We start from the raw sequence: 25,358 nt of genomic DNA, 5'->3' as shown, positions 1-25,358 counted from the left end.
GAGAGGGGTAGGAGAAGAAGCTGTGGATGTAAGTGAGGACCAGATCCTGGAGGGCTTATCTATGCCATGCTAAGGGGTTTAAATTTAATTCTGAAGGCATTGGGGGAACATTGAAGCAGGGCAATGATATCAGATTTGTGTTTTAAAATATCGCTCTAGCCACAGGAGGAATCGGGAAGAGAGGGAAAGAGACCAGTCAGGCTGTTGGAGTCATACAGGTGAGAAATGAGAGTGGCCTGGCTTAAGGGCCAGTAACAGCAATAAGAGAGGACAATGCAGAGGGACTATTTAGGGAGGAGAATTCATAGAACTAGACAACTAATCAGATGGTGAGAGGAAGAGCTGGAGAAGGTTGAGTTAGGAAACAAAAGAAGAGTTGTTATTTCTTGTTTTAGATGGGGGAAAGCAGTTAATTAGTTAGATAATTAGTTAATTAAATAATTAGGCTTGATTTTGAAAATATTTAGTGTGAGGGGTCTGTGAGGTACCCAAATAGAGGTGTTCAGTAGCCAGTTAACTACCTGGGGTTGGGGTGCAACACAGATGTCAGGGCTGGAGGTATATATGGAGAATCACTAGTGTCAATGGGGATTGAAATCATGCATGTGGATGAGATGACCCAAGGGAGAAGTGTGTTGATGAGAAGAGATGAGGACCTAGGATAGCTCCTAATATTCCCCATAGTATTTAAAGAACTAACAGAAAGAAGCGCCTGCAAATGAGGCTGAGAAAGAAAACTGAGAAATGCAGAAATAGACTGTAGGAAAGAGTTATATGAAAGAAGGTGGGGGAAATGTTAGCTTCAAGAAGTTCGTGGTCACAAATGTCAGTTTTGACTAAAGGTCCACACTTGTAGGGACAGAAAAGTAGCCACTGGTCAAGGAGGAGGCTAATTTGTGACTTTAGGGGAGCCATTACACTGGTTTGAGGAGTGAGAGCTAAGTAAATCTAGATTGCCTTTTCAAAAAGTTCAACCTAAAGAAGGAAAAGCTGAGACTATAACAGCTAGAGAAGTATGTGAAGAAGCAGAAGCATTTTAATTTTTAAGAACAACAGTGATCTCAGCATGTTTTTTAAGCCAAAAGAGAAGTGCCAGTAGAGACGGAGAGATTGAGGATACAAGAAGAAATAGAGCATAATTGGTGGATTCACTTTAGGTAGAAGGTGACAGCAGTGAGGCAGGAGAAGAGAAGATGCTACTGATGGAGATAAATTCACAGGGGTGGGAGAGAAAGTGAAATCAAAGGAATTTTCAACTGAAATAAAGGAGTCCCTCCATTTATCTCGGTGAAGTAGAAGGAAGGTCACATGCTGAAAGTAAAGGAGGAGGAGGGGGTAGAGCCGAAGTTAGAGTGGAGTTCTGAATTTCTAGAATATTAGGTGTGGTGACTGGAAAAGGAAGTTGGCAAGGGGTGAGGAAACTATTGTCAAGCACCATTAATGACCCAACTATTATAAGCACCAACCAATATGCATGACTGTATCATTTCCCTCCAGCAACTCTTGGCAGCCTTGACATAGAAGTGGAGAGCTTTCATAGTTGGATTCTATTAGGGTAGGGTTTCATAGGACAATTATAACAAGAAGTCAAAGAGTGAAATTTTCCAGGACAGAAGCATAAGAGCAATTTACATGCTGGACCATAGAATCTCAGCCAGAAGGGAGCTGAGAAATTGACCAAAAATGGAAGTGACTAGAATGATATTTGGAACACAAATCTGCTATTATTGTCCTGTTTCAATATTCCCCATTACCTTCTAGAAATTGAGGTCTTGTTGAGATCAAAGAACAAATAAAATAGGAGTAAGCACTTGAAACAATTAGCAGGTTAGCCAGATGAGAAGCTGAGCTCAGAGAATGGGGTAACAAGGTTGAATATTGCAGAGAAAGGGTTATTCTGGATAATAAAAAGATGTGGGGCAACTATGGTTCTCCACTCTGGCTGCATATTATCTCTGGAGTTTTAAAAATTCATTTGCCCAGGTTTCATCCCCAGAAATCCTGATAGAGTAGGTTATTGGTGGGCTCTAGACATTGGTATTTTATGGAACTCTACAGGTTATTCTGATGTGCAACCCTGCTTGAGAACCAATGGTTTAAAAGATGGCCATGGGAATGATTGCAGAAGTGGAAGGGAGGTAAAATTCATTAGAGTTGAGAGAGATCAAGGATCCATAAGGAAAGGGTATGAAGGAGGTGTCCATTAATATCCTGTTTCACACAGTGGTGGCAGCACAGAATGTAGGAAGGAAGACTGGGAGCCAGAGTCCTCAATGGCAAACAATGCACTTGGCCAGGAGAACTAGGTGGTGATAATCTCAAAAGAGAGGATTTTGTAGGCAAGTGTAGAAGTACTGATCTTGAATGATTTTGAGTGAAAAAGAGGAAGTCTGCCTTCTCCGTTCTCTCAGGCCTACAGGCTTGGGATGAGAAAGGGTGAGCAGCCTCCACCAGTCTTATCTAAGGAAGCAGTACCCTCATTGGATAGTAGGGTCTAAAGTCGTAGTTCTCAATCCCAGCTATGTAATAGAAATACCTGAGGAATTTTAAAAAACAAAGATGCCTAGGGCTACCCCAGACTAACTGAATCTGAATCTCTGGAGATGGCATCTCTCGCTCTTTTTTTAAGTTCTCAGATGAAAATGATGTACAGTGAAGTATGAAAACCTAAGGCAAGAGGTGAAGGAAGAGGTAGAAAATGTAGGAAAAAAAATGTTTCTGACAGGACAAACTCTTGCTGGTAAAAGAACTGCAGAACACTGGGGTGGGCATATAAAAGATGATAGGTGACTAGAAGGGCTTCTCATTCTTTATGAAGTAGCAGAATAGAGAAAGATGTCGGGATGAGAGATTCTGGAGAAATTAGGTGGCCCTAGGAATTACAACTGGAACTCCCACTAGATCTCAAGGCCAAGTGCTGTTTGCAGTTTGTGGTCAGGCAGCAATTTGTAGCCTTGTTCTGAGTTAAAATAGAATATGGGAGATACAGTTAGAAAGTGATACTTTTTTGGACTTCTGCTCTCTGCAAATGTCAACCCAGAGAGCTGACCAGGTTGAGCCTTAAGATAAATGACAAATGCTCACAGAATTTTGCAGAGTGATACAGACATTTTAGTGTATCTAAAACAAAAACAAAAACAAAAACTGATTCTCATCTAGGGTCTAGTTTATTGCTAAACACTTACTGAAAGCTAGAGCTTTTTTTTTTTTTTAATGCCACTGGGTAATAAATAGTTTAACTGTTGAAAACTTTGGTTCTGGAGACAAAGTAGGGACGTAGATTCAAATCCTGGCTCTGATATTTGCCACCTGTGTAACCCTGGGTATATGATTTAACCCCATCAAGTCTCACTTTTCTCATCTATAAAACAAGAATAAGACCTACCTCATAAGACTGTTGTGGAGATTAAATGAGATAGCTTCAGACACTTGGCACGTGGTGAGTGTCCATTCATGATAGCTATTAAGTGTGCAGGTACAAACTAGTTGCAGGGGAATGTAAGAATAAATAAATTACACTCTTTACTGTCAATTATCTCAAATTTTAGATAGAGAGGTAGATATGTAAAAAATAATCCTATGCTGATGGTACCAAGCTCCAAGTATACACTGAGTAGTTCTATGGGAGCATGAAAGGACAGGCATTTAACTTTGTCTGCAGAGAGGAGATAGGAAAAGACTTGCCAAAGGAGAAAAAGCCCAAGAGTGAGTCTTTAAGAGTAAGGACTAATAGGAGTGATCCACATAAATTTGGGGGAAAGGGTAAGAAGTAAGACTTTCCAGGCCTAGGTATGGCATGTATAAAAGCTCGGAGGTATGAGAAAGCCTGGCAGCTTAGGGAGCATTGAATGTGTATAAGTAGTAGGGCCCATGGCAAGAATAGAGAGGCTGGAGTGGTAAACTAGGAACATATCATGCAGGCCCTTGGATATCATGCTAAGAAACATGAACTTTTAACTTATGGGTAATAGGGGAGAGCATTTAAGCATCTTAAAGGCAAGAATGTTACTTAGGAGGCTGAGGCAGGAGAATCACTTGAACCCAGGAGGCAGAGTTTGCAGTGAGCCGAGATCATGCCACTGCACTCCAGCCTGGGCAACAGAGCGAGACTCCATCAAACAAACAAATAAACAACAACAACAACACCACCACACACACACAAAATGCAAGAATGTGATCTAGCCACAGAGTAGAGAAATGAATGAAAGTGGATAAAATTGGAGGCAGTGACGCTAAGTGAGAAGTGCTGATGCCTTGGACTAAGATAATTATTTGTGGGGATGAAGATTCAACATTCAATACCAGTTTAGGAGATAGAATATATAAAACTTGATGATCAATTAGCATAGAAATAAAGAAGGAGTGAAAGACGACTCCCAGATTCTTGGTTTGGGCAGCTGGGCCACTGCTGGATTACTCAGGAGCCAGAGAAAGCATTTGTATATGGCATCTAGTAAATCAGAAGTACCCAAAATGTGGAAACAGTTTAATTTTGAATATATAGCTTAAAAAAAGACTCAATCACCATAGGAACATCAGAACTTTTTCACTTCCTTAATTGTTTATGCCTTAGTATTGTTTTTATTTGAATTGCATATTGCAGAGGAGGATTATAATTTTTTTTTTCATTGCTCAGAGCTGCCTAAAGGAGGAGGAGCCTAAGGCCTTGCTTCTTCTTTAATCTGTGTGGTTAGTGGTATCATTTCACTGAGATAGGGAACACTAGAAGAGGAGCAAACTTGGGCTTCCTGCCTTTGTTATGTTTAGCCCTGAGTGAAGAAAATTGCATAGTCAGGCTGATAAGGGATTGGCAGTCAGGTGGCCTTCTAGGAAAACACCATTAAGCCAATTCTGCATATAACTCGGCCAAAGTGGAGTGTTTAGTCAATTTGCTACTAACAGAAAAGTTGGGAGAGTTTATTTGCTGACAAGAGGGGCCATGAATTCAAGTTGATAGAAGGTTTGGAGGTACAGATTAAAGTAGGGGCTCTTAGCTTGGAGTCCAGGGGAATTATGAATCTGTGAAAGTATATGTATATAGTATATTTTTATGGGCAGAAGTTCCATAGCTTTCTTCAGATTTTTCAGAAGATTGACCCCAAAAAGCTTACCAAGAGCTAGTTACTGTGAAGTGAATGAAACTGCTCCTTCAGAATTCCTGACTTGCCTGGAACCCTTCCAAGGCCCTGGGAGGGGCCCCGGTACGTTTGTATTTGTAATTTTACAATGTTTTTTACTTAAAGGGAACCTTCCTCTCAAGTTACATAAAGTATTTGGTCCCCCAACATGTGGATCCACCCCTGCCAACCACAGATTAGGGAATTACCTGAGTTAGTATTTGGGAGTGGAGGCAATCCAATAGAGAAAGAAATGCAGAAGGCCAAAAACTGAACTAGCAAAGTCAAAAGCAATGACAATCAAAGAAAGAATGGTCACTGAGAAAGGAGGAATGCCAGGCCACATTGTCAAGGAAGTAAAAAGAGAAGTAGCTAGCCTGGCCAGCATGGATGGGACATCATGAAAGAGAAAAAGTAAGAAAATGATTACAGGAGTGGCGAGGACACCTTCAAAGGAGTGATGAGACCAGAGTGCCTTTCTGAACAAGTAAAAAATGGTAGTTGAACAAGTATAAATGTTAGCTATAGTTCACAAACATGCAAGGGAAGTAGGAGTACCAACAGAAAGCTCTAAACTTCACTATTGGGTTAGAATAATATTCATGAATAATGTAGGCTCACTATAAAAATGGAATCTGTACTGAGGGTAAGTTATATGGCATTTACGTATTTTTTTCAAAATGAGTCCTAAATGTGCTCCATGGCCAGGCAAAGGCCTTGGGTGACTCTTGTTCCCCTGCTCCCAACCTTTATTTCCTGATCCTGTATATTTCCTCACACTAGTTCAGTTTTCATATTTCTGCCCCATATCTCTGTCTTGTGGCTGGAGATAAGGAACAGTGAGAGAGAGTGGAATGAGACAAGAAGTCATAAGAATAGCCTTTGAACATGAAAAGTTTTGAATTTACAATTTATCACGGGTAACCCACAAAACCACTAATCAATATATGGTTGAGTGTTGTCTGTAATTCAGGCCAAGGCAACATCTATTTGAACCAGAATGTTCTAAATTGACCACCCTGGCAATTCTGAAGCTGATTGGTTTTAACTGAGTAAACCTGGTTCATGCTGACTTGCCCTGTATTAGGAGGGTGAGTACTGTTTTTTTCAGTGTGAAATGTAGCCTCACCAGAGATACATGCTCAGATCTGCAAATAAGTGTGTTATGGAAGCTGCTAGATGCCATTTTAGAGTGTTTCCACAGTGACTTCCTCCTGGGAACTATTTCCAGATAGACTATAGTTCTCAACTTAGTTTATTCAGTGATTATATCTTTTTAGGCTTTTAAATTATGAGCTACTGATACCTTTATTTATAAATATGTAACTATGAAAATTCTGCTACTTGAAAAACACAGTGATTTTTGAATGGCTGATATGATAAAATATAATGGAAACATGGAAAAATAACTACAAACTAGAAAAACTAAACCAAGGAATGGCTTTAAGTTTTCTGAAAACTAAATAAAATTAATTCAGTAAAAAAAAAAAAAGCAGCAATTTGTAGCTTTTTACTAGCAAAGTGCTGGGTAGGAAATGATTGAAATATTTTTGATAATAAAAAAGGTTTGTAACATAATTGATTTGCAGTGATATTCTTGTTAATAGAAGAGTCTATTAAGATATGGTTAATAATATAAACATGTTAAATTAAATAAGTACCAACCACTTGATTATTAGCTATTGTTAACATAGAAACAATTCACAATATCTTTATCGAAAGCTGAAGTGGTTTTCTTTTCTGTTCGTTCTTTCTAATAGTATGCCTTAGCTTGACTTGTGTATGATGAATTTCTTCCTTAGTAAGTGGTATTTGATTCAACAAAGCCAGTTAAGCACAATATCCCTAGATACCTCCTGGTTACACTGGTAAAAGGCAGAAATCAGTTTGAATGAGAGAATTGTTTCAAATGAGTTTTGGAAATTTTGAATTATTTGGACATAACATTTGTCATCATACTCTTAGCTACTTCTGCAAATAATTGGATTTTCTGGAGTTAAGTGTTGTTAAAATTGCATTGGAATCAATTGTCTTTCAACTTTGTAATTCTTTTGATGAACCTAATTGTACAACTTGTGGATGCCAAAACTATACCCCAAATAAATACATGTTAACATTTTGCCTTTAGCCAATAAGAAGAAGGAGAAAGAGCGCCCAGAGATCTCTCTTCCTTCAGACTTTGAGCATACGATTCATGTGGGGTTTGATGCAGTCACCGGGGAATTCACTGTAAGTAAGCTCCTTGTTTTGTTTTGTAAGCCACGAAAGAATTCTCTTGTGAAAATAGGTTTCAAGCAAGAATTGCCATGTCCCAAAATGTCAGACTTAATATTTTTGATGGTTCCAAATAAGATGGACATTGCCTAGGCAATCATAGATGGAAATAGAGGATGGCAACAGCATTGGCCGAATTACTTTGTCCATCTTTTTAAAAAGTTTGATCACTGTATAGTCTCAACTTGGTTGAAAATATTAACTAACCATGGCACAGAAATTGTACTCCTGGCAGAGAGACACTGCCTGAGCTTTTTCTTTATCAAGTGAACTGAATCAGAGAATCATCTACTCACCTTGGCCAGTGAAAATAATCCATAAAAATATTTCAGGCTTTACATTAAAACCTAGAATACCCAGCTCAGTTAACTACACTAACCAAGAATCTCTATGGAACTGACCTGCTTTTCCCTTTGATTTCAAGAACGTAGATTATTTTATAATTTTTAGTAGGTACATTTTGCAGATATTCAAAAAACAAACCTTATATTTCAAGAAGAAATTTTGATGGATATATCATGTATGTTCTAGTTGTTATGTGCATCTCTCTCCTCGCTCTCTAGATATCTCTCTCTAGAGATGTTATGCAATCCATAGTAAATACCAATGAGAATTCTCTGGATAGACCATAGCTATAGACCAAGACTTTTGCTGAATATTTGTAGTGCTCAAACAGCATAAGATCTCAGATCTATGAAATTTTATACTTTTTTTAAAAAAAGAACTGGTAACTTTTTTTTTTTTTTTTTAGATCAATGAGGGAAAAGATGTGGCTATGGCTAGAAATATGTCCCCAGGAAGGTCAACTACCTTTTTCCATGCTATTAATGAACTCCATCAAAATGTACATTCTGAAATAAGGAGTAATTTTGAGGGCATTTCAAGAAAAATGTTTGATAGAGCCATCACTGTCAATTCCTGTGCTGTTAAACCAGAGAGAAATTTACATATTAAGTAGTTGAGTTTTTTGTTTCATAACATAGTAGTGAATAGACTGTGTTATATGATTAAGTGGAAAAAAAGAAGGAACAAATTAATCTATGTGGAGAAGCAAACAATGTTGCTGAATTGACAGTCAAATTATCTTATTTTTTCAATTCTGGAAGTAAGTGATATGAGAATGGAAATGGAAACAGTAAACACCTTGGCCTCGTAAAATGGTGTGAGCTGATTATTTCTGCGTTCTCAGTAGCAAGCAGAGGAGAACGTTAAGAAATATTTACACATAAAGTGGAGATAGGTAAGATTTAACCAATTTCATCATTAAAGTCAGAGACATTACTCAAATGGCTTTGAGTTTGAACCTAGTCTTTACTATATTTGCAGAATATTCTCTTAGATACTCCAGCCTTGCTATTACCACTACCACCACCATCATCACCACCAGAAAAAAAGTAATTTGTATAACCTGAAAAACTTTATATTTTTAAAAAATTATACAAATATTTTAACTATTTTTGCTGACACTTGAAACAAGAAAATCCCTTAAACTTTATAAAGGTTTTGCCTAATAACTCTTCCCTTTTTTATTAATTTTTCCAGCTTTGACATTTTAATGTTCTCTGTGCTTTTCCTCATTTAAACTACTCTTGTGTTTTATTGTTATCATTCACTATTTTTCTTTTTTTCTTCCTTTTTGTTTCCTGATGTGAAAATTTTCTCATCCAGTTATCCCATGTGACATTCTAGTTGCTTTCCAATATTTTATTCTTTCCACTTTTCAAACTTACTTGTCATCTTATTATACAGTATCTCTCTCTCTAGCTCTTTCATTTATCTTTCTGGATTCTGAATGGAAATTAAAGAAAGTAAATCACCACCATCTTGCTAACTGCAGCACCAGTCATTTTCATTTTGCTGTCAATTAGAACCCAAAGAACCCAAAGTGATAGGCTATCTTTCCAATGATGAAAAACAGTTGGATACAGCCAAACCATATGAAACAAATACCCCTCTCCCCACTAAAAATATCCCCAATTTGAAATAAGATAGCCGTTTGGAAATATTCCATTTTTATGAATCCATTGACTATATAGACAGACATAGGCTAAATTTGGTAAATGGAAGTACTTTATTGTCATCTTGATGATCTTTTGTAACTACTTGTTCATACATTATTTTTAAAGATGCCAAATTCTGCCCTTTTTGGTACTTTTTTAACCTGTGATTTACATTTACTATATTATTATGTTTATTAAATTTAAACATGCCAAATTATAAAAAGCTTTTAAGAAAGTGTTTTTATTGGTAGGATTTAGAATTGGGTCCTAATTGTCAATGCACCACTAATTTATTGCGTGTTGGGAGGGGATCATATTGTTAAGTTTGATTATCCTGGTTGTTTAGGTTGAATTTTGTGCAATTTGCTGAACTATCTAATCCAGTTGTCTTACAAGGGCTTGTTATTTTGAATATTTGGACACTGATTTGCTGTGTTGCTTGGTGATTACTCTCTGGCTAATTGGCCCATATGACCTTGTTTGTATACCTGGTCATACACTTGGACCCTGAAGCTAAACGTAGGTTGGGAGGTGAGATTTTTGGTATTCAATGATTACAGGTCCTTACCCTTTATATTGCCATTTTTGTCCCAAATACTTCAGAACTCCCCTTTCCAGACCTCTAGACCTGTGACGGTCGCTTCAAGTCAATCAGAGGGAAATATGGTATGAGTGATATAAATTATCATTTCTTATGATAAGATAAATGCTTGGCCTGTTATATCATGCTGCCATTCTCCTGGGCTACACTGGACAACCCCCAGCTTGATGTACTTCTAGTTGGTATCATATACACAGTCAGGCATTGATATGTGCTCATGCTTCTGATGCTCAAACTCCTAGGTCTTCATTAGCTGTCTGACTTTTGGGATTAGTTTCTCAATGTGGCATAATGAGATGGCTTTATGACTATGTGCCTTTGTGGCATACATTCAAACTTGAATGTCAGGTTTTATTGATAATTGGGTTTGTCTCAACTTAGAAAAAAGAAATGTCAGCAGTACAGTCAAAATTATGTCAGCAGTGTAGTCATGTGGTAAGTATAGTTGTCTGGAGGATTTTTTGCTATTGACAGCATTTTTTCCTGCTGTCAAGTGATCATAAGACTATTTATCACAAAAGCTTAGAAGTGCCATGGGAATGTATAATAACTGCAAATATTCTAATGATTATGGTAATGATTACGCCAGTAACGTCTGCTGTAGTGGTAATGTGCAATGCATACCTCAATTTGTAACACTTAATAACTCCTTTGGCCATTACGGTATTAACCAAATGCTATTAATTGCACTTAGAATCAGAACTGGGATAATGCATGGGCTCCTGAGTTCAAATTTTTGGCTTAAGGCTTTAGCATCTAGCCGCGTGAAAAATGCATGTAAAAGTGTCATTTCACTGTGCTTGGAGTAACCCCAAATACCAGGAATCAAGGACATATATCCAAAATCAAGCCAGTTGGGTCAAGCATGTTTCTGTAGCATTTGAGAGATCTTTATTTAGGCAAAGCTGTTACCTTATATCTTGTCTTATTTTGTGGGAAGCGGGATTTTAGAACTGCAGTACTAAAATGGAAATTATATATATATGGTTTGAAATGGAACGGTTTCCCTTTCCCTAGTCTAAATATCTAAGAAACTTAAAATATAGAGTCTGGCTGTGTGGGAATGTTCTTTACCTAGTTTTCTCTAAGCCAGCCATGACTTTAGCTACAAAGTGAAAAAGAATCACATCAATGAGAATAAAATTCAGTGTTTCCATACAGCCATCCTTTGAATTTTAGCCACATACACACTTTTGAAACTAAAATTGGTTAACCAGAATTGGGAACTGAAATTTGTAAGTTTATCACATGGCCATTGGCTACCTGTGGTCACCCAATTATAAAAACAACTTACAAACTATTGTCAAAGCTTTTCATGATGCCATCCTTCTTGCCTCCAAATTCATATTTCTGCCTTTTAATAATTTCTCCAATCATTTAATGGTAATTCTTATTAATACATATTTATGGAGGAAGCATCTTGCCAAAAGTGGGATTATACATCCAAACTTTGGAACATTGTCATTTTCTCTGTTCTCTTAAATCTGTTGTCCTGTAGCCTGTCCTGTCCCTGATTTAGTTAAAACCTCCCTATTTTCATAACCGCCCCACTTTAGAAGGGACTCCCCCCATTCAGACCCATTGATTTCATCTCCTCCCACCTTCTAAGTTGTCCCACATTCTGTTTTAACTTTCTTTTCTTTCTTTATTTACGTCCATTACAGCCAGATCTCTATGGCTCACAGATGTGCCCAGGGAAGCTCCCAGAGGTGCGTCACAGGCCCAAAAGAAGCTTGCATCAAAGTGCTTCTTTGAGATGTCATAGCACTGCAGCAGCAGGTTCATGTGTGTGCAGTAGAGTTGTTGCTTGGCTTATCTCACTTTTTTTGTTGTCATTCCCAAACTCTGGAGGCCCACGTCACACATTGTTTTGCCGAGACTTCATAGGACAAAGCCACATAAATTGTGTCTGGATGCACTTCAGGAATAGTGTGTCTGTTTCTCTCTCCAAGTTTCTCTTGGAGGTTGGATAATTATGAAATTGAGACTTCTGTAGGCTGAACATGTAGGAAAGAATGTTGAATGCTCAATGCAAAGCTAACCTCTAATTTTTGCAATTCTCCTTGGTTATATTTCCAAATACTCCCTCCTCTCTGCTCTAAATGCTTCAGATTATTATAAATTCTCACAAGGCTTTGGCGTGGTTTTCATAGTCCCCAGGTTCTATGTGGCCTAAAAATGAAGTGAGGAGGAAGGGAGAGAGAGAGGAGAGGAGAAGGAGGGCATGCCCTGGAGAAAGCTGCAGGGAAAATGCCCAAAGCAGCATTAATGTTACTGTTTAGCATCTCAGTGGTTCTTGCTCCTCCACAATTCTATTTTTTTCTCCTACTGACCTAACTTTATAGTAAAGCTCTAGACCCAAAAAATTACATTTTGTAATCATGAAGTATAACCTGACCAAGGGTGATCCTTTCCTTTTATTCTAAAATATATTCTGATTACAACATGACCAGAAACAGCTTATGTTATTCCAGTCATAAAACCCATTGATCTGCACTTTACTATGCTGTGCAAAAATTTAGAGAAGTCTTGCTATGTCTGCCCTGAGTCGCCAGAAAAAAAAATAAGCTAAGCCGTAAACATCATTTCATGGATGAGCAGAGTCAATATGGAGGTGATTTTCATGCGCTTTTTTTTTTTTTTCTATCACAGTCATACTCCCACCCACCCTTTTTAAGTTGGATCCTAGTTTTACCTATGTGTTTTAATTAGAGAAGAGAATGATTGCATTATTAAGTTACTAACTTTAAATCTAGACTGTAACTTCAGTTTCCCAAGTGTAATCCTACAGGTAGCATGGGCTTCTTGGTGAAGAACTTTACTGGAACATAAAAGTGCTGCTGCAGAATGTTCTGAGCCACCATTCTTTCCCTTTGGTTGTCCACAGGGAATTCCCGAGCAATGGGCACGATTACTCCAAACCTCCAACATAACAAAATTGGAACAGAAGAAGAACCCCCAAGCTGTTCTAGATGTTCTCAAATTCTATGATTCCAAAGAAACAGTCAACAACCAGAAATACATGAGCTTTACATCAGGAGGTAAGAGGAAGTCTGTGGTATCAAAGGTGAAGAAGTAATTTCAATCTCAGAGCGTCATGTTGAGAACAAAATGTCTGTGGGACATTTGAAGTCAGTTCTAGTATCTTCTTCAAATGCCATCAACATAAGGAAACCAAAAAATGAGTCAGAATTTGAGGTTGATGTTAAGTTATATAACTCAAGTATTTTTAGAATCAAAATAAGGTAATTATTTAGTGAAGTAGTAGTTGTGAGCTTGAATTGGTAGTGACAATTGTTGTCTCTTTACTGTCATAAAGACACTCAGTCATTTATCGAGCTTTGTGATATGTTCATTAAGTAAGAGTTGCATGCATGAAACCTATGAGCCTGTAAAATCAAAAGCAAGCTTGTTACTTCCTAGATACAATAGGGGTACAGCATTTGGTGAATACAGCCATTCCAAATGGGAGAAATTGGCAAAAACAAAGGGATTACAGGGCCCATGCAAGTCCAAAATCCAGCGGGGCAGTCAAATCTTAAAGCTCCAAAATGATCTCCTTTGACTCCAGGTCTGACATCTAGGTCATGCTGATGCAAGTGGTGGATTCCCATGGTCTTGGGCAGCTCCACCCCTGTGACTCTGCAGGTTCCAGCCTCCCTCCCAGCTGCTTTCACAGGCTGCTGTTGAGTGTCTGTGGCTTTTCCAGGTGCAAGGTGTAAGCTTTCAGTGAATCTACCATTCTGGGGTCTGGAGGATGGTGGCCCTCTTCTCACAGCTCCACTAGGCAGTGCCCTAGTAGGGACTCTGTGTGTGGGCTCTGACACCATATTTCCCTTTTGCACTGCCCTAGCAGAGGTTCTCCATGAGGGCCCTGACCCTGCAGTAAACTTTTGCCTGAGCATCCAGGCATTTCCGTACATCTTCTGAAATCTAGGTGTATGTTCCCAAACCTCAATTCTTGACTTCTGTGCATGTGCAGGCTCAACACCACGTGGAAGCTGCCAAGGCTTGGGGATTCCACCCTCTGAAGTCACAGCCTGAGCTGTGTGTTGGCCCCTTTCAGATAAAGCTGGATAAGCTAGGACACAGGGCACCAAGCCCCAAGCTGTACACAGTTCAGGGACCCTGGAGCTGGCCCACAAACCACTTTTTCCTCCTGGGCCTATGGGCCTGTAATGGGAGGGGCTGCCGTGAAGTTCTCTGACATGGCCTGGAGACATTTTCCCCATGGTCTTGGGGATTAACATTAGGCTCCTTGCTACTTATGCAAATTTCTGCAACCGGCTTGAATTTCTTCCCAGAAAATGAGTTTTTATTTTCTATCACATGGTCGGGCTGTGCATTTTCCAAACTTTTATGCTCTGTTTCCCTTATAAAACCGAATGCCTTTAACAATACCCAAGTTACTTCTTGAATGCTTTGCTACTTAGAAATTTATTCCACCAGATATCCTAAATCATCTCTCTCAAGTTCAAAGTTCCACAAATCTCTAGGGCAGGGGCAAAATGCCGCCAGTGTCTTTGCTAAAACATAACAAGAGTCACCTTTGCTCCAGTTCCCAAAAGTTCCTCATCTCCATCTGAGACTACCTCAGCCTGAATTTTATTGTCCATATTGCTCTCAGCATTTTGGACAAAGTCATTCAACAAACCTCTATGAAGTTCCAAATTCCCCACATTTTTCTGTCTTCTTCTGAGCCCTTTCAAACTGTTCCAATCTCTGCCTGTTACCCAGTTCCAAAGTCACTTCCACATTATTGGGTATCTTTTTAGCAATGCCCCACTCTACTGGTACCAATTTACTGTATTAGTCCATTTTCATGCTGCTGATAAAGACATACCTAAGACTGGGAATAAAAAGAGGTTTAATTGGACTTACAGTTCCACATGGCTGGGAAGGCCTCAGAATCATGGTGGGAGGCAAAAGGCATTTCTTACATGGCAGCAGCAAGAGAAAATGAGAAAGAATCAAAAGCAGAAACCCGTGATAAACCCATCAGATCTTGTGAGACCAGCCCCCATGATTCAATTACCTCCCACTGGGTCCCTCCCACAACACTTGGGAATTCTGGGAGATAGAATTCAAGTTGAGATTTGGGTGGGGACACAGGCAAGCCATATTAGCAACTGAAATATATATACCAAATAATATTTTCACATTTTGAGATAGATGATTTGAGTTCTCTCTCTACAATAATTTATTAACTTATTATTTAACATCTAAAGAATGAAGGGAGTATTATCATTAGTACTCCAGCTATAAAGAGCCCCTACCTCTTGGCACTGGATTTAGTATAAGCAGGCTTTAAGTTTCTTTGAGAATGATCCAAGGATACCCTTGGAAGGGGAAGAGTGTCTGATTTGGCCATATCAAATATCAAAGCCCAAACTGCTAAACTGGACTTTCTTAAAATGAGAAGATTGCTTAACTGCTCTTATTCAGTGTTGAAAACCTAAAAAGAAAGCCATCAAGGAAAACTTTTTACTATATTTAAGCTTCCACATAGAATAAAATATCTAAGAGATCCTGGTGACATATCAAAAAATGTTTCATGTGAGAAAATCAAGAGCTGTGCTCCAAGTTAGACCCATAGGCAACCAGAACTGAAAATGTATTCAAGAAATCATTTCACTGTAACCATGAATACACTTTAGAGTATCAGAGTTTGTTCTTTACTCCAAATAGCCATTGCTGTTTAACACTTAGTTTTATATGCCAAATTTCTCTCAACTTACAAAGATGAAATCCTGACAACTATATTAAAACTGTATAGTTGTACTGTACTGAAGGCTGAGTGTACCTCATCATAGGTTTTCTGAATGCTTTGGTATTGGGACTGACTAATTGCACAGGAGGAGAAGAGGAGGAGAAGATGGAGATAGCACAGGAAGGTGGAAAGAAGGAATGGAAAGGAGGTAGGGAAAGAGGAAAGTGGGAAAAATCCTAGATATAGAGTAGTTCCCCACTTACTCATGTGGAATATGTTCTAAGACCTCCAGTGGATGCCTGGAACCATGGATAGTACTGAACCTTATGTATACCATGTTTTTTGTCTATACCTGCTTACCTATGATAAAGTTATAAATTAAGCACAGTAAGAGATAAACGACAATAACTAATAATAAAATAGAACAATTATAACAATATGCCAGCATCACTACTTTTGCTCTTTGGAGCCATTATGAAGTAAAATGAGGGGTACATGACTACAGGCACTGTGATAGCTCCACAGTTGTTCTGATAACCAAACTGGCTATTAAGTGACTAGTAGGCTGGTAGTGTAAACAGAGTGGGTACACTGGACAAAGGGATGATTCATGTTTCAGGTGGAATGGAGCAGGACAGCATGATATTTTATCATACTCAGAATGGCATGCAGTTTGAAACTCATGAATTGGTTATTTCTGCAATTTTTGATTTAATATTTTTGAATCACAGTTGACCACAGGTAACTGAAACCACAAAAAGTGAAACTTCAGATAAGGGGGACTACTATAGATGTATAGAATCATATCAGTTAAGAGTAGGTAATCTTGTCATTCTTCCATATAAATGAGATTCACCAGAGGCCTTCATTAATGTCTGTAAAAATGACCTAGTAAGAATATGGTGAGGATGTAATGGTGTGAGCTATTTTAAGAAAAGCTATGTCATTAGTCATAATATCTAGTTAATACTAAATTGGAACATTTCCTTCTAGTTGAAATCATGCAGTTTTTTCATTTTTATTTTTCTGGTGTGGTCTCTGAATGAAACAGTCTTTGTGAAACAAAAGTGACCTCTCTATTCTCACTTTGCAGATAAAAGTGCACATGGATACATAGCAGCCCATCCTTCGGTAAGTGAAAAATTGAAAACTGTTTCACATGATGGGTGTTTCCAAAGATTCAAGAGAATATAACTGCATAGATCCAGGTTTTAGATATAGAGTCTTTTAAAAACAATTTTAAGGTATAATTCAGTTATATAAAATTCACCTATTTTCAGGTAAACAGTTCAATGAGTTTTGGTAAATATATATACCTGTGCTACCATCACCACAATTGAGTTTTAGAACATGTCCATCACCCCAGTAAAATCCTTCGTATCGGCTTACAGTTAACTCCACTCACCCCACCCTAGTCACAGGCAAGAACTAATATAGATTCTGCCTTTATGGATTTGGCTTTCTGGACATTTCATGTAAATGAAATAATACAGCATGTGACTTTTGGGGATTGGCTTTTTTTACTCAGTTTAATTCTTTTAAGATTAATCCAAGTTATTGTGTATATCAATAATTTGTGTTCCTTTTTATCTCTGAGTATTCCACGGTATGATTGTACCACTGTTTGTTTAACCATTCATACATCGAAGTCTCTCTAGAAAATTTTCAGTTGCTAGCTATTACAAATAAAGCTACTGGGAACATTCTTGTACAGGGTTTTTATGTGAACAATGTTTCCGTTTCTCTTACATGTAGAACTTTGAGAATAATAATCATGTTAATAAAAATTTCTCTCAACACCTACAGTGTACACTTACAATACAAACTGTAAGATAATTTTATTTTTATAAGTACTTAATCTTTCCTACAGCCCAATTAAGTAAGTCTCACCATTGTCCCCATTTTACAGATGAGGAAACTGAGGTTTTGAGAAATTAAATAGCTTCTCTAAGGTTATAACAGTATAAGTTTTGTATGTCACTTGTTCCAACAAACCGAGGTACAGTGAGGGAAGTGACTTTGTCCAAAGTCACATAGATAATTTTTATCAGAGAAGTGACTAGAAAATAAGTAACCTAGTTGTTGAAAGTGCTATAGTATCTGAAAGAGTATTTGAACACATTAGACAGAAAATGATCTCAGATATTCTGATAGAAATTACTTCCTGCCTCATTTGCTTTTTTAGGGGTGAAATAATTTGCATTACTGAAAATCTCCTAACCATTTATTCAAACAGTCATGGATGGCCAAGCTGATTCTTCTTCCTTTTATAGCAGACAAATGCCTTTTATAGTGGACAGATGTCTGCTTGACATCACCCTGGGTAGCCAGTATGACACCAGTAGATCTTCTTTAGTTGTAAAGAGTAAAGGTTCTGAAATGTTATGTCAGCTTCTCAAAAATTAAAAATGGTATTAACCATATGATCTAGCTATTCCACTTCTGGGTATATACCCATAATTGAACGCAGGATCTCCAAGAGATATTTATACACCCACGTTCATTGCAGCAATATTCACCGTAGGCAAATGGTGGAAGCAACCCAAGTGTCCATCAACAGATGAAGGGGTAAACAAAAGATGGTATGTATAAACAGTAGAATATTATTAAACCTTGAAAAGAAGACAATTCTGACACATGTTACAACATGGATGAACCAGGAAAACATTATGCTAAATGAAATAAGCCAGTCACAAAAGGGTATATACTATGTGATTCCACATATACGAGGTACCTAAAGGAGTCAAATTCATAGAGACAGAAAGTAGAATACTAGTTGCCAGGAGCTGGGAGCAGGGGGAGTGGGGAGTTGTTTAATGGCTACAGAGTTTCGGTTTTACAAGATGAAAAGAGTTATAGAGATGAATGGCTTTGATCATTATACAACAATATCCTCAACAGTACTGAAATGTATACCTAAAAATGGTTAAGATGGTAAATTTTATGTTATATATATTTTACTACAATTAAGAATAAAATGAAAAAAGAAAGAGTGTAGGCTCTGGATATAGGTATTTAATCTGATTTCGCTATTTACTAAGTATGTGACATTGGGAAAGTAGCTTAGCTTCTCTGAGCTTCTTTCCTCAGCTTTAAGAGGGAATAATAATAGTACTTACCTCCTAGGTCTTGTGTGAATATTAAATGTGATAATGCATATAAAGTACTTAGTGTAATACCTAGCACATAATATGTATTTATTAAATGTAAACTACTGTTATTTTTACATGACAAAAGAGGAAAAACTCACTCTTTTCACACATGAAACTTGTACTTGCACTTTGCTCGGATTCCCCAAAACAGAACAGAATATGGCCTTCTCATCTGACTGGCCATTTCCCCTTTTCCTCCATCTTTGCCATGATAGCTTCCTGGGCCACAATGAAAACAACATGTGAAGGGAGGCAATAGGAAAATGGGAAGGACAAAAATGACAACCCTCCATGATAACACATACTTTACCTCCTTTGATTTCATTAATGTCATGCTTGTGCAATCTTGACTGGGTATTCTGGCAAAAAAAAAAAAAAAAAAAAAAATACTTTTTTTTTTTTTTAGGTTGGTCGGTTATTTGAAGCACCAACTTTCTAGGATAGCCTGTGTATTGGTTTTTGTTTTCTCCTGAGATATTAACTGTTTCTTTTGAGATTGGTTCTATTGGTTTTGCTTGTAGAATTAAAACGAAGTCTATATTATGGCTAAAATATTCCATTAAGTTAGAAAAAAATGATGATCTCACTGTCTGGAGATAAAACAAATAGATATTTACCTATTTAACATATATTTACCAACTGTCTCCTTATAAGCTCTGGGAAGTTTGGCTATAAGGCTGGTGGGGGAAGGTAAACATGGACATAAAGAAGTACAATACAATATGGATAGTGGCCGAGTACAGTGGCTCATGCTTGTAATCCCAGCACTGTGGGAGGTTCAGGTGGACAGATTCTTGAGCCTAGGAGTTCAAGAGCAAACTGGGTAACATGGTAAAACCCTGTCTCTACAAATAATACAAAAATTAGCTGGGCATGTTGGTGCGCACCTGTAGTCCCAACTACTTTGGAGGCTGAGGTGGGAGGATCGCTTGAGCCCTGGAGGTGGAGGCTGCAGTGAGCCTTGATTCTGTCACTGGACTCCAGCCTGAGTGACAGAGCAAAACCCTGTCTCAAAAAAAAAACCCAACAATATGGATAGTATTACATGTCATAAAATATGTCGACATGCTATGAGATTTCAAAGAAAGTAGATTGTTTTAACTGGGGAGGGAAAGGGAAGCAGGCCCTTGTCTCCAAGGGCTGAAGCTCAGTGTCTGGTACCAAATAGATACTTGGTATGTATTTGTTGAATGTTAAGTTAGAAAATGCTTCATATAAAAGTTGGCATTTGAGCTAGATCTTAACGGTCAGATGAGATTTCGATCTGTGAAGATGGGAAGGGCATTTTAAGTAAAAAGAAAAGCATAAGAAAGGGTATGTTGGTGAGTAGAGCAAGGAAACAAAGAATATGGGGTTGAATGAAGACTAAGATGCAAGAAAGGGAATCAGGAAATAAGTCTTGAAGGTTAAGGTGGAACCGAATCATACAGGCCCTTAAATGGTATTCCAAGGAATCTGGCTTTCCAGTATTCAGTGGGAAGCTTTTGAAGTGTTTTGGAGCAGGAGGGTTAAGTGATTAACACTTAGACCTTGGGAAGGGTAATCTGACAGCAAATGTCCAGAATGAATTAAGGACAAATGGTGAGACTGGATGAAGGGACACTAGTAGGGAGAATATTGCAAGCATCCAGGTAATCAGAGCCAGAAATTAGGTAGTAGCAGCAGGAATGGGGAGATTACATTCAATTTCTAGAGGTATTTAGATTATTAATTGGATGTTGGAGGAAAGAGTGAGGTCAAAGATGAACGCAGGCTTAAACTGATAGCTAGTGGGTAAAAAGATAATGATGCTGTCTTTGAGGAGAAGCCGATTTCTGTGGGAAGATGCTGAGTTCCTTATTAGACAGTTTGAGTTTGAAGGGCTGGCAGGACTTTCAGGTGAAGATAATAGATTGATGGCTTGATGAAGGCTAGGTTTCTATTGATTGAATGAACTGAATTGGACCCCGACATTCTATTTCAATCACTTCAGTGGGACTCAGTTCCTTAGGAATGGATAACTGCACCTTATGTTTTCCTTATAGTTTTAGAAGAGAGTATGCTTCGCAATGTGTATGTCTTTTTGCATCATAAAAAACTCCCAATAGATCTGGCTGTCTACAAAATCTAATTTAATGGGTCTGACAAACCCTTGTAGACATAGTCTGAACTGATCACAAGTTTTGCATCCTTTAGTAGCCTGGGTGAGAATTAAAACAGAAGCAATGTTGTATTCTCTAAATTTTTTAAACTCATGATTCTGTAATTAATATTGAACTCAGGGAGAGATGTCATAGTCATATAACACCTGCTTTACTGCTTATTTGTAGTAGCTTCTTTGATATTAGTGTGTTCAATTTCAAATACTGTTCAGGCCCCTACTCTTTAATTTGAGGCTAATTTTAAAATTTCATATTTTTATTGTACTGTTGAAAATAAAATGACATATTTAGAATCCTTAGTTAGTATTCCAAGTGGAAGGTAACAGCAATAATATGTCATTATTGTGTTGTCATACTGAATGTGCCATTATCTGTGCTTAGAGCAACTGGGTGTGCACTTGACAGATTGCTCTTTTGTGATTTGCAGTACTGGTTAATTTTTTTTTTAACGTAGTTTAATTCCTTTACTTCAGTGTGCATCAGAATTTCCTGGGGATTCTGTTAAATTGAGGATTCCAGGGCTCCACTTCCAGAGTAGATCTGGAGTAGAAACCTAAAATCTACATTCTAAACAATCACCAAAAGTGGCCCCCAAACAACATTTTATATTGTCTAAAGCTTCTAAGTTCCTTACCTCTAAGTTCTTTGGCCTTGAAAAATTAAGCTCAGAGAAAAGGGAATTTCCTAAGGTTCTCTACTGGTGTGTACATACTCTAGCTGGTGTATTCTCTAAAGCAATGTTCAGAACTTGGAGTTCATGGGTGGGCTTCAGATCTATGAACTGTTGAAGTTATATGTAAAAGAATGTGTCTACCTGTATTTTTCTGGGGAGACAGACCAAACCCTAAGAGTCTGGAACCCAACTCAGGTTAAGAACTACATTCCTGGCCAGGCGCGGTGGCTCACATCTGTAATCCCGGCACTTTGGGAGGCCGAGGCAGGTGGATCACCTGAGGTCAGGAATTCGAGACCAGCCTGACCAATGTGGAGAAACCCCATCTCTACTAAAAATACAAAATTAGCTGGGCATAATGGCACATGCCGGTAATCCCAGCTCCTTGGGAGGCTGCGGCAGGAGAATTGCTTGAACCCAGGAGGTGGAGGTTGCAGTGAACAGAGATCGTGCCATTGCACCCCAGCCTGGGCAACAATGGCGAAACTCCATCTCAAAAAGCAAAACAAAACAAAGAACTACATTCCCTGCCCCAATGTCTGGCAAAATTAGAGTGTCAAAAATATCTAATTTGATGACAAAAATATTCCTTACTTGTTATCCATCTATCTATATTTCTGTAAGTTTAGAAGTTTTAGATACAGTAATTCTCAGCCTGGAATGAAGAGTATGGAAACATTGCACCATTGACTCCAAAAATGATCACCCAGAAAACCTCTAAGTAAAGCTATGTTTATTAAAATTAGAGTGACATAAAAGCATTACTTTGATAAAGTCTTAGTGTCTTAAGAAGGGGACATCAGAAGGGATTATTTATAGGGTGTTAGGGCTTAGACTGTTTGATTTTAAAGCAGGTCTTGCAAGGTGAGGAATGGGTTAACATTGTGCAGTGTTTATGATAAAATAGCTTTGTATTGGTGAATATAGCAAAGGAAGGGGCTTGAAGCAAGTTTTAGTGAGCAAGCTGTTAGTCTCGATGAGCAAATTAGTTGGTTCACGGTATCTTCTAGAAACAAGTATTTCCTAAAGTAAGAAGCTATTACTTATTCTCAGTATTGTTTAACATAAGAACATTAAAGTATGTCTGTCTGGATATTGCCTAACACAGGGAAAATAAAATATGCCCAGTCCCAGTACTGTTTACACGGTGACAGTAAAGTATGCCCGATCCCAGTATTTTTTAACACAGGGGCAGAAATCGTTAATTTCAGTTCTCAGTACTGAAGATTGGTATCCTTGGTGGATTGCTGGGGTTTTAATGCTCTCTGGCCCAACCATAATTCAAAACATACTATCCACTCAATGCCATACATTCTTCCAAGTCAACCAACCAATATGGCAGGATAGTGTTTGGTCCAAAGTAAACAGAAATATCTGTCTTTTTCTTTTTCCACAAACCTTCAGGTTTTCTAATAGTCCCTTAAGTCTATCCTTGGAGATGGGGAATGGCTTCCATTGGAGATTAGCTGTGAAGATAGTAATGAATGTTAACAGTCAGTGAAATCTTGCAGGTGGATCTTATCTAGTGAAATATTAAGACTTGAAATGTGTAAGCTTGCCCCTTGCCCAGCAGACATTGACTGGTCTTTGTACCAGTTTAAGGTTTAGACCAAGAAGACTAGACTTTGAATCATTCTTTTTGCCTCTAGGGCTGTTTTTAGAGCCTAATAGACTGTATATACTCTCACTTGTAGAGGTCACATCATGCATTGCTTTAAACATATTAAAGGGCCCCCATACTTCACTTTATATTTTTGCTATAAATTTTTGAAATTATTTTTGAAATATTAATTTTGAAATTATTTACTTACAAGTAACTTTTAAAATGTATGATTAGGTATAATTTCTGGTTAAATCATTGTAAATATTCAAGAATTATTGCTAAATATGAAAATCTAACCTACAATTTATATTTAATATAATGAAATTTCTATAAATGCTAGACATAAGAGACTAGTTAAGTTGGCATATTGTTATACTTAACAGACATTTAATCAGACATTAATTAATTTTGACTTTATAGTTTTCTTCTGGCTTTTTGGAGCTGATGATTTATTTCTGATGGCAAACACTTTCATAGGCCCACGTAAAACTTATCAACCCTGGGCAAGGTTCATATTACCTAATGGATAAAATAGCACCATTTGCCATATAAAAAAGTACTCAGCTTCCACCCTTCTACAAAGAAACAGTGATTAGGTACATTCCTGAAACCGGCTGCTATAAGATAGGGCAAAACTTTCTGGAACATAATATCAAAGCAAATTTCAATAACCCAAAGCCCATTTCTCCCTGTGCCCACTGAAGTCCCCTGAAGAATTAGTGTTTTGCAAGAAGAAAGTGATTTTTTAAAAACCTGGAAACTTAATGTCTTTAACAGATGTTGCTATCCACATAACTATACAATGTAATAGCCCAGTTGTTATGGCTAAATTAAGAATCAATATAGCTGCATAAACAAGAAAACCAATGTTCAGTAAACATACAAACTTCAATCTATAAACCACTTAGCATCTATATCAGGGCAATAAAATATTCTTTCAAATGCTTGTTTATAAATTCTAGGTTGTCTTTATTCTCACAATTGATAAGTCTTTCTGGCTCCTTTCAGATGTATGATTACACCTTATTACTTCACCATATGTTTATACATGATTGTAGAAAAGCAATATTGAGTTTTTAATCATGATTGAGGTCCTTTGATGTAATGGTCTATTAACAGGCTGCCTGTAACTGCCTCAGGAGCTTTGTCCTCAAAGAATGAAAATTCATTGTCGGATTATGTTAGGCCAGTATGCCCAGTGGCATAAACAAAAACAAAATAAATACACAAAAACAAACCAAAAACAAACAAAAAAAACCACCTATAATAGCACTGTCCAACAGAAATATAAACTATATTCATAACTTTAAATTTTCTAGTAACCACATATTAAAAAGTAAAAAATAGGTGAAATAAATTGTAATAATATATTTATTAAGCCAATATATTCAAAATACCAGCATTTCAACATATAATCAATATAAGAAATATTAATCTAACATTTTACAATTTTTTTATATTAAGTATACAATATCTGGGATGTAATTTACACTTGAAACACATCTCAATTCAGGCTGGCCACATTTTAAGTGTTCTGTAGCCTTATGTGGCTGGTTGCTATGTGGCCATATTAAACAGTGCAGACCTGAGCCATAGTTCATGGTTTTTAAACTTGAGCATGCATCAGGATCACCTGGAAGGCTTGTTATAACACAGATCACTGGGCTCCACTTCCAGAGTTTTGATTCATAGGTCTGGATGGAGCCTGAAAATTTGCATTTCTAACAAGTTCCTTAATGATACTAATGATGCTGATCCGGGAACCAAGCTTTGAGAACCATGGCCATGGGTCTTTCAAAATCAAACTTTGGAACCATTTTACCACTGTATTAACATGAATGATCAAGAACTGTCCTTGGGTATTATTGCTATTGTACCACAGTACTGTCGTATTATTGCAGTTGATAAAACATCGAAAATCTCCATTTAACTCTTGGTTAATATTGAGTGATTATTCATGTGGATGAGTATTCTTTAGATCTTCATGTCTATTACTCTCTGAGTGCTTCTTTCCAGGAGGCTGGACAGGGAAGAGACATTTATTGGCTTGCTTGTTCTTAGAGAGTATTTACAGAGCTATATTAATA

The 25,358-nt window shown here is 37.6% G+C and overlaps 1 protein-coding gene across 7 annotated transcripts in view; it reads left to right on the top strand.

Annotated features, from left to right (window-relative positions):
• Nucleotides 1-25,358, top strand: part of PAK3 (p21 (RAC1) activated kinase 3) — a 294,267-nt gene that overhangs the window by 200,168 nt on the left and 68,741 nt on the right. For 6 of the 7 annotated variants that reach the window (XM_073013449.1, XM_073013446.1, XM_073013448.1 and 3 more), the window contains 4 exons: nucleotides 7,246-7,346; nucleotides 11,657-11,701; nucleotides 12,880-13,033; nucleotides 16,796-16,833. In XM_073013449.1, coding sequence (XP_072869550.1) covers nucleotides 7,246-7,346; nucleotides 11,657-11,701; nucleotides 12,880-13,033; nucleotides 16,796-16,833 — 338 coding nt within the window. The remainder of the gene's footprint in view (nucleotides 1-7,245; nucleotides 7,347-11,656; nucleotides 11,702-12,879; nucleotides 13,034-16,795; nucleotides 16,834-25,358) is intronic. The other variant, XM_073013450.1, reaches the window with a different exon arrangement.

This window comes from Chlorocebus sabaeus, chromosome X (genome assembly GCF_047675955.1).
Source record: "Chlorocebus sabaeus isolate Y175 chromosome X, mChlSab1.0.hap1, whole genome shotgun sequence".
Taxonomy (NCBI): domain Eukaryota; kingdom Metazoa; phylum Chordata; class Mammalia; order Primates; family Cercopithecidae; genus Chlorocebus; species Chlorocebus sabaeus.
This window is presented reverse-complemented; position numbering and strand designations above follow the sequence as displayed.